Source organism: Bison bison, unplaced genomic scaffold (assembly GCF_000754665.1).
Source record: "Bison bison bison isolate TAMUID 2011002044 unplaced genomic scaffold, Bison_UMD1.0 scf7180017864236, whole genome shotgun sequence".
Taxonomy (NCBI): Eukaryota; Metazoa; Chordata; class Mammalia; order Artiodactyla; family Bovidae; genus Bison; species Bison bison.
The window spans coordinates 3,353,148-3,363,493 of NW_011494808.1; the positions used below are offsets into that span (position 1 = coordinate 3,353,148).

A 10,346-nucleotide genomic window follows, 5' to 3' on the forward strand; every position below is an offset into this window, starting at 1 on the left:
CCCGCGGCCCCGGGGTGCAGCCGGGCCGCTGCCCGCCGGGCCACTTCAGCATGGGGCAGGCGACCACCTGCTCCCCGTGGCTGTCCTGCGAGCAGCTGAGGACGGAAGTGAGGCCTCTGAAGTGCGTCGGGGAGGGAGCCGTGAAGACGGTGAGTCGCGCCCGCCGTCAAGGGGGCAGGCGGCCCAGGGGAGGGCGCCGGCTCAACCCAGAAACCCCACTGCGGGACGCCATCCCTGTAAAGGGTGGGCCCACCGGGTGGGCCCACCCCCTTGTAGGGTGTTCTGCGGTCAACAGGGGTCATTAGGAAGCCTGTGTCACAGTGTGAGAATGCTGTCCTAAGTAGAAAAGCAAAATGGAAAGCTGTGCCAGAGGCTGTCCTATCTGCACGATTACATACGTAAAAAATATAAAAATGATAGAAATCGTGCAGTGCTGAAGGAGGGTTTGGGGCAAGTTTTCTGGTTCTTATTTTTCCAGCTGTACGGTGCTGTTTTTCAAAAACTTTTCATCTTACCTTGGAGTGTAGACAATTAACAGCATTATGATAGTTTCAGATGAACACCAAAGGGACTCAGCTGCACGTATCCATGTATCCATTCTCCCCCAGCTCCCCTCCCATCCGGGCTGCCACATACCACTGAGCAGAGTTCCCTGTGCTGTACAGGAGGTCCTTGTTGGTTATCCGTTTTATGTGTTTATTATCTATGTCTTTTTTTAAAAATTCATTTTGTTTGTTTATTTTTGGGGGCTGCGCTGGGTCTTCATTGCAGGGCGTGGGCTTTCTCTCGTTCCGGTGAGTGGGGGCAGCTCTGGTTGGGGTGACGGGCTTCTTGTAGTGGCTTCTCTTGGTGCAGAGCAGAGGTCTAGGCACGCCGGCTCTAGAGCACAGGCTCAGCAGTTGTGGCGCAACGGGCTTAGTTGCCCCGAGGCATGTGGAATCTGCCCAGACCAGGGATTGAACCCATGTCCCCTGCACTGGCAGATGGATTCTCTACCACTGATCCACCAGGAGGCCCCGGAGGTTTGTTTTGATGCCGTTAAGTGTCATGCGAGCAAGCTGTTTATAAGTTTTGGAGACTAATCCCTTGTCGGTCACATCATTTGCAAATATTTTCCCCCAGTCTGTGGCTTGTCTTTGCCTTTTGTTTATTGTTTCCTTTGCTATTCAAAAATTTTTGAGTTTAAGTAGGTCCCATTTGTTTATTTCTGTTTTATTTCCATTATTCCAGGAGACAGATGGAAAAAGATATTGCTGTGATTTATATCAGCATACTATTACATTGATTAAGAAAATATTTTACTTTAAAAAGAGAACCCAAAGGGGCCAATTCAGTTCTCATTAGAAGCCTCCAGAGCCTGGTCTCATGGGCTGTTTCAGCAGCAGTTGTGCCCATGTTAACTGAGGCAGGATGACTCTAGAAGTCAGTTCAGGATGTGGCTTGTTCATTAAAATGAAGGGTGACGAAAAGGCCATTGCCCTGAGATTTTGTTTCTTTGGCTGAAACTTGCCCTTGGGGCAAGGAAGAGAGCCGTGGGCTTGTCATCCGGGGGGTCAAGGTGGTAGTGGGTATCTGGGGACAAGGCTCCAGCAGGAAACCCGGGGATGAGCTGAGGCCTTGCCTGGCTGTCTGGGGACCAGAGGCAGGATGCAAGGAAGGAATAAGAGGTGAGGGCCCCGGGGGGCTCCCAGCCTTGGGCACGCTGCTCCTGCATGCAGTGTGGGGGGTGGTGCCGGCCTGGGTGGGGAGCATGGGGACAGGCAGCTGCAGCCCGACCAGATCCGGTGAGGAATCAGTGGGTTCTGGCTGTCCCTGCCAGGAGGAGGCTGCGGGCCATCCCGTTATACTGGCCGTGGGGTGTAAGGGACAGGGTGACAGAGGTGCCTGGCCCAGGCAGCTGAGGGACAGGGTCAGCGGTGCTGGGAAGGTCCCGTGTGCGCTTGAGGTGGCCCGGCCGCTGGGTGTAAAACCTGGCACTCGGGGTGGGGGGAGGTATAGATTTGGGTCGGTGTTGACAGCAGTGGGCCGTGAAGATGTCGCCAGGGAGGGAGGTAGTAGAGAAGCACCTGAAGCCAGGTAACTTCTGTCTCCTTCGAAGAAGGACCCTGTGGCTCCCCACTTGTTTCTGTGTTATTGTGCTCACTCAGAACATTTTCGGCATTGGTTTTTACCCTGAAGGATGTCTTTGAGTAGCTTTGGTGATGCCAGGTTGTTGTTTGGGACAGACGTGATTTCAGGGGATCTCAGCAGACTCCCACTAGGTTCAGCAGTGTGCAGTGTGGTTTGTTTGTTAAGGTGAAGGGCACTCAAGGGCTGTTACTGAGGCTTTGTTTCTTTGCCTGAAATTTGCCCTCATGGCACAAGTATCCTGAGCGCATCTGTCCTGCCCACGTTGGGACCCCAGGGCCTGTGTAAGGTGGGGCCCAGGGCGGCCTCCTGACCTTCCATCCACCGGCTGCCCCCATGCCTCCCTCGTGGGCATCCTCCTCTCTGGCAGCCTCCGTGTGCCCGCCTCACAGACCTCCAGTAGTTTTCACAGCTGCTGCTTTTGTCCTTTAAAACCAAGGTACTTTCAGTTCAGTTCAGTCATTCAATTGTGTCTGACTCTTTGGGACCCCACAGACTGCAGCACGCCAGGCCTCCCTGTCCATCACCATCATGAGTTTGCTCAAACTCATGTCCATCGAGTTGGTGATACCATCCAACCATCTCATCCTCTGTTGTCCCCTTCTCCTGCCTTCAGTCTTTCCCAGCATCAGGGTCTTTTCTAATGAGTCAGTTCTTTGCATCAGGTAGCCAAAGTATTGGAGTTTCAGCTTCAGCATCAGTCCTTCTAATGAATATTCAGGACTGATTTCCTTAAGGATGGACTGGTTGGATCTCCTTGCTGTCCACGGGACTCTCAAGAGTCTTCTCCAACACCACAGTTCAAAATCATCAATTCTTCGGCGCTCAGCTTTCTTGATGGTCCACATCCATACATGACTGTGGGAAAAACCATAGCTTTGATTAGACAGACCTTTGTTGGCAAAGTAATGTCTCTGCTTTTTAATATGCTGTCTGGTTTTGTCGTAGCTTTTCTTCCAAGGAGCAAGCGTCTTTTAATTTCATGGCTGCAGTCGCCATCTGCAGTGATTTTGAAGCCCAAGAAAATAAAGTCTGTCACTGTTTCCATTGTTTCCCCATCTATTTGCTATGAAGTCATGGGACCAGATGCCATGGTCTTAGTTTTCTGAATGTTGAGTTTTAAGCCAACTTTTTCACTCTCCTCTTTCACCTTCATCAAGAGGCTCTTTAGTTCCTCTTTGCTTTCTGCCATAAGGGTGGTGTCATCCGCATATCTGAGGTTATTGATATTTCTCCTGTCAATCCTGATTCCAGCTTGTGCTTCATCCAGCCTCACATTTTGCATGTTATACTCTGCATATAAGTTAAATAGGCAGGGTGACTATATACAGCATTGATGTGCTGCTTTCCCAATTTGGAAGCAGTCCATTGTTCCATGTCCAGTTCTAACCGTTGCTTCTTGACCTGCATACGGATTTCTCAGGAGGCAGGTAAGGTGGTATGGTATTCCCATCTCTTGAAGAATTTTCCAGTTTGTTGTGATCCACGCAGTCAAAGGCTTTGCCGTAATCAGTAAAGCAGAAGTAGATGTTTATCTGGAACTTTCTTGCTTTATCTATGATCCGTTTCCCCCATAGTCAGTCTCTCCCATCAGGAAGCTTCCATAAGCCTCTTATCCTTCTCCATCAGAGGGCAGACAGACTGAAAACTGCAATCACAGAAAACTAATCAAACTGATCACACGGACCACAGCCTTCTCTAACTCAGTGAAACTACGAGCCCTGCCTTGTAGGGCCACCCAAGACGGACAGGTCATGGTAGAGACTTCTGACAAAACGTGGTCCACTGGAGAAAGGAGTGGCAGACCACTTGATATTCTTGCCTTGAGAACCCCATGAACGGTGTGAAAAGGTCCTTTACAGAGGCAGAGCACTTGGGTTGGCGCCCATCAGAAGAACCGATTCGGTTCTTTCTCTTCCTCTGGCGCCCTCCAGCTTTGTGTAACCCCAGAAAGGGATGGATGTGATGTTTTTCATGTGGAAGGCTGGCTGGAGCACAGATGTGTGAAAACGCAGTGTCCACCCTCCGGCCGCCTCCTCATCTGGGACCTCTCTTCTCCTCTGTGCTGATGCCTGGGTGGCGTCATCCGGCCCTGTCCCTACCTTTATCCGCTGGTGAACTCGGGCCTTTTCTATCCCCTGCCTCCCCCACACCTTGGCTGTTGAAAGACTTCTCACTCTAGGTGTGTCACAGACCATCCCCTCAGCCTCCTCCCTTCTCCCCACCACCCAGCTACTCACACCACGGCCAGGAGGCCCCCTTTTTCTTTTAAGTTCAATTTTAATTTTATATTGGGGTGTTACTGATTTACAGTACGGTGTTAGTTTCAGTCGTACAGCACAGTGAAATCAGTTACTCATCTGTCCTTCAGATTCTTTGCCCATATAGGTTATTACAGAATAGTGAGCTCTACGGTAGAGTCTTGTTGGTTATCCCTTTTATATTTAGTGGCACATGTGTGTTAATCCCAGAGTTTCTCTCTTCCCCACCCCGGGAGGCACCCCTCTCATGCCCCTGTGTCCATGTCCACGCGCAGCCCTCAGCAGGGTGCAGTCTCTGCATGTGGGAGAGAGCTAGGAGTTGGCCTTTCCGAGGCTTCTGCCTTGTCCCCTCCCGAGCCGGGGCTCCGTGCCTGGTGCCTGCCTGTCTCCATATCCTCCAGATGGGGCTCTCTGCCTCTGCCGTGGCCCGCTTCAGCTGCTCTCGCCGCCGTTGGAGTGGCGTGTGTGTGGCCACGGGCAGCAGTGTCCCTCCTCTGCTCTGGCTCCACTCCCCACCCCCTGACCCCTCGCTGCTCTATCACGGCAGGCTGTGGACGCATCTCCAGAGGCCATTGCCCTGCCATCCTTCCTGCCTGGGATGTGGTCCACAGAAGCCCCTTGGCTCCTTCCTCCACCTCTGTCAGCTTCCTGTTTGAGTATCACCCCAGCGAGAGCTTCCCCAAACTAATAAAGTTATAAATTCTCCCCCTTCCCTGCTTAATTATTCTCCAAAGCATATTTTACCTTCCAGTGGACTTTACACACTTCCTGTTTATTTTCTCTTATCGTGTGCCTCCTGCACTAGAATGTAAATTTCACATGGCCAGGGATTTCCTTCAGTTTTTTTAATTGACATAAGTACCTTGTTAAATGAATGAAGACAGATCAGACTTTGTACTGCAAAGGACCATTATTTTCTAAAATTTGTCTTTACATTTAAATAAGGATCACATGAATAATATATAAAGAGCTCCTAGAAATTAATAAGCACGAAGCAAACAACCCTAGAGGAGATAGTATGAAGGACAGTGATCAGACTTTCCACAGAAGACGCACAGAAATGCCCAGGGATGAGTTAGTCAGGAGAATACAGATGAAAACAGGGAAATGTTTTTCATCCAGTAGATTGGTAACACTTAGTAAGGTTGAAGGAAATGGCAACCCACTCCAGTATTCTTGCCTAGAGAATCCTGTGAACAGAGAAGCCTGGAGGGCTGCTGTCCATAGGGTTGCACAGCATCGGACACAACTGAAGCGACTTAGCATGCATGCGTGCATTGGAGAAGGAAATGGCAATCCACTCCACTGTTCTTGCCTAGAGAATCCCAGGGACAGAGGAGCTTGGTGGGCTGCCGTCTATGGGGTCACACAGAGTCAGACACGACTGACGCGACTTAGCAGCAGCAGCAGCAGTGTGGTTGAGGCTAGAACGTAAGATTCATACATGATTGGTGAAAGTGCATGTTGGCCCAGACTCTGAAGGGTGCGATGGTACATAGTGTTCATTCAGTGATCCGTCTACTTCCCTAACTTATGAAAACATCTGCACATGTGCACAGAGATGTGAATATAAGGCTATTCATTGTAGCACTGTTGTTAATAGGAAATAAGTGGGAAATAATTTAGATATATATCAATTCTTTAAAAATAGATCACATAAGGTCATAGTAAATGCCTATGTAAAATTACAGAACTGTGTAGAAAAAGGAACCCAAGCCACCCTGACAGCATCTGTCCCAAATTTAATGAATTTTTATTATACTTCAGTTTAAAAAAAAAAGGTCTTCTGCAAAATCTTACCTAACATACACCAGTATAGTTTGTACACCCATACTATGAAATGTTATGAAGCTTTAAAAAGAATGACCTGAATCTCTCTCTCTATATATTATAGTACCATTTTATATAACAAACTCAAATGCTATTTTATAAATGGATATTAATACGTGTAAAAGCATAGAAAAATGTCTGGAACATTACTAGTCAAACAGTTAACTAGTTTCCTTTGGGCTGGGGATTAAATTCAGAGGAAGGAGTTCTACTCCCTCCGTATTTGAACTTTTATCAAGAGTATTCATGATTATTTTTATGATATTTTTAAAAAGGTAGATTGCTGAGAAATGATTCTTAACCCCTGACTTGCAAGTATGTAATATTGGAGGTTTCAGATATTTGTGAGAGATCTCAAAGACTAATAATATTTGATAATAAACATCAGTAGTATTTCATCTTTTCATTTATCTGAGGCACAAAAGTGAATGAGATGTAAGCGAGGTTTGGGGGGAAGTCATGAGGCCTGTGGCTGAAGCTCTCCCGCATTTCTTGTGGAATAAATGTATAAAAAAACCATAGCGGCTTCTCTTTAGTGATCCCCATTTTATATGGGAAAAAAAAAGCTAGTTGCCAGTGAGGGGAAGGGGAGCCCAAGGGAGTGATGGATCTCAACAGAAACAGGATTTTTATACTGGAGTCAGAGATCAAATTCAGTGCTTGTGCAGCTCTGTGAAGAGAAGAAAATGTGTTCTATATTAAAATTTAAGAAATGTATTCACGAAACATACAGTGATTCCAGCAGCGAGGGCAACTTGACTTCTTAGTAGAAATTATCTATAGTGAAATTTCTCAGATTTGGGTTTTGGAGAATGTCTTAAAAGACAACTGTTTGAATAAATGATCAACGGCGACAGTTTCGTAGGTTTTTCTGTTAATGAACCTTCCTTCTCAGGCCCACAGTAAATTTTTGTAGTCCTCCAGCCTACCTCCTCCATTTAGTGTATTTTTTAGTTCCTTAAAAAAATGTTTTAAAATATTAGAGTATTATATATTCTTTCTTGTTATACCAAAAGATATAAAGTTGGGGGGGTGGCGGGAAGCATGTAAAGAGAACAGAAAACGTCCTTAGATTTCTGTGTAATTTTGTTTTATGCAGTTAGAACAATAATATAAAAACACTGTGTCCTTTTCATCTGTCACATTGCTTGTATCTCTGAAAACCCCATCCGATAGCATCTGCAGTTGGCTGCACCCATAACCTTCCCTGAGTGGCCCTGCATAACTGGAGCACTTCCCAATTGTTGATGGGTGGACAGGTTCCAGTTAGGCTTTGATAAATAATGCTGGATTTTTATTTCTGGAGCTTTTTATATATTTTGGGTTATTGCCTTTAATTTAAGTGCCAAAGTCTCTAGAAAACTACACCCCCGCTTGCTACCATAACCTTTATTTTAACTATGAAGACATGGAAGCCAAAGGGACATGGGCCACAGGGTCCAGCTCAGCCCGGGCAGCCGGGTGCTGACCTGGAGGCTGTTTTCTCCTCTCCAACCCCTGCCTTCCCTTTGGGGACTCGAGCAGCGGGTCAGTGGTTCTTACTTCTTTCCCTGTGATAGAAGTGTGAGTGCACAGCTGTGCGGGGCAGCTGCTCGCCGGCTGGCGGTGTCAGGACGGCTGGCCTAGGGTGGAGTGCGTCATTTCAGCTTCTGCTGTTCTAGCCAAAGTCATGGAAAACCATGACCGTGTTAAAGGCGTGTTCCCTACGTACAGCCATTCCTATCTGTGCTTTACTCTGCACCTTTTAAAGCGAGTGGCAGTGCTGGTGTGTGTGGTGGGCTGGCTGGACTCTCTCCCTACTCGGTGTTCTCCAGCTTTCCACTCGCCCCTTCCCCAGCCTTTCCCCTCCCCGTCTTTGCACGTGCAGCCCCCTCTCCGGGGAATGAACCCCCTTCTCCACATCTGCTTTGCAAGCCCGTCATCCCACAGACCCGCTCCCAGGCCAGCTGCCCCACCGCCTGCGGGCCGAGCCTTCACCCAGCATCTGGTCCGGCTCCCAAGTGAGTCTGTGGAACAGCCCACGCTTGACTCTGTGCATCCTCTGCACCGCAGCCAGCACCTCAAAGCAGCTGCTTCCCAGCTCACCAGCTGCTGAGGGTTCCGGGTTGACGTTTTCTGTGGCTTTGTTCCAGGTGTTTCTGTCCGAGTGGAAGGAGCGCAAGGTGGCCTTGTCACGGCTCACTAGGCCGGAGGTGAGAGACGACTTCCTGCACGGGCTGCGGATGCTACAGGCACTGCAGAGCGAGCACGTGGTCACGCTGCTGGGCTACTGCGAGGACGACGACACCATTCTCACCGAGTACCACCCCTTGGGCTCCCTGGGCAACCTGGAGGCGACACTGAACCTCGCCAAGTACCGCAGCCTGAACACGTGGCAGCACAGGCTGCAGCTGGCCCTGGGCTACGTGGCCATCCTCGACTTCCTGCACCGCAGCCCCCTGGGCACGCTGGTCATGTGCGACTCCAGTGACCTGCCCAAGACCCTGTCCCAGTACCTGCTGACCGCCAACTTCAGCATCGTGCTCAACGACCTGGACGCCCTGCCCCTGGTGAACCACAGCTCCGGGGCCCTGGTGAAGTGTGGCCACCGGGAGCTCCATGGGGACTTCGTGGCCCCAGAGCAGCTGTGGCCCTTCGGAGAGGACGTGCCCTTCCAGGACGACCTCATGCCCACGTATGACGAGAAGAGCGACATCTGGAAGATTCCTGATGTCTCCAGTTTCCTTCTGGGGCATGTGGAAGGGAGCGACATGGTCCGATTCCACCTGTTTGACATTCACAAGGCGTGTAAGAGCCAGGTGCCTGCAGAGAGACCCACTGCTCAGGCCGTCCTGGACACTTACCAGAAGGTTCTGAATCTACTCAGAGACACCGCGACGTCTCAGTCAAGAGAGATGCTGTGAAAGCCAGTGTAGCCACTGACAGATGAGAGTCAGGGAACAGCTGGAAGAGTTGCACCGGTTTTGCCCTGATGGAAGGTGTTGGTGGTTCTGCCCCAGGTTCTTCTTCTCCTGACTGCCTGGCAGGAGTTGCTAAGCAGGAGCACATGGGCTTGCCGTGAGCCTGGCTGCAAGCGAAGGTGGAGAGAAGCAGTGAGTCTGCCCAGTATCTGAAGGAAGTAACAAAAATGGAGCTACAAAGAGGAGTCCCTAACAGCTGAATCTGTGGGCTTGTAAGAAATGTGCGTGGAGAGGTTTTTAAGTGGCAGTGTGGGGAAGAGACAAGCAGTAGTTCTCGCTTTGTTGGGTGAGCATCTGCAGTGTGCTTCACGGCACCGAGGAGACGTCGCTGTGTTTCGGGTGACTGCTCAGGGCCACACCTGTGTCATCCACGCCCCAGTGAGCTAGCGTGCATGCTCTCTGAAGCCTTGAGTGGATAAGGAACATTGAAAATATCACATATATCGGAAATCCCATCTGTGTTACTACTGCCTCGGATGGTGCTTGTGAAATTCCCCTTTACCTTCCAGCTGGTTATTTATTCTGTGCTCAACATTAATTATCGTGAACATTTTACACCAACAGTGTCTGTCACTCACTCATTATTGGAAGGCGTTGAAGACCTTCCACTTGAGTTGCATGATTGAATCCTTCAGAAAGCTTTCCTTGGCCTTGTCATCCTTGTTTGCAGGGGAGGAAGGATTTGGTGCATATTCATCATTACCAATAAGGGGGTTAAAGCTGGCATTGAGGGCAGAAAGGCTGTGCACAGGCCTCGTGGTCACTGGAATTACAGAGAGCTGGCCCCACCCCGCAGACTCGGACTCAGTGTCTGGGTGGAGTCTCTGCATTTCGCACTGGTTCCCTGGTGATGTGCTGCCGGTCTGGGAACCACATTTTGAGAACTAGTGTCCTTACCTATCCAGGCAGTAGACAGGGAGTATGCTCAGTATTATCCTTGTTCTACCTCCCATGGTGATTGGGTCCTGTGGTTGGTCAGAGAATGTGCTTGCCCAGAGTATATTAACCGCTGCTCTTTGTTACAAACATGCTGCCAGAACCCACTAGGATGGCTGTAATCAAAAGGATGGATAGTAACAAATGTCGGCGAGGATGTAGAGAATTGGAGCCATCATACGTTGCTGGTAGGAATGTAAAATGGCCCAGCTGCTTTAGGAAACAGTCTGAC

The 10,346-nt window shown here is 49.4% G+C and overlaps 1 protein-coding gene across 1 annotated transcript in view; it reads left to right on the forward strand.

Annotated features, from left to right (window-relative positions):
* The window catches only part of POMK (protein-O-mannose kinase), a 16,394-nt gene extending 6,655 nt beyond the window's left edge, over positions 1-9,739 (forward strand). Inside the window, exons 6-7 of the mRNA XM_010846450.1 lie at positions 2-149; positions 8,351-9,739. Coding sequence (XP_010844752.1) covers positions 2-149; positions 8,351-9,121 — 919 coding nt within the window. The 3' untranslated portion in view covers positions 9,122-9,739. The remainder of the gene's footprint in view (position 1; positions 150-8,350) is intronic.
* Positions 9,740-10,346: the final 607 nt, after the last annotated feature.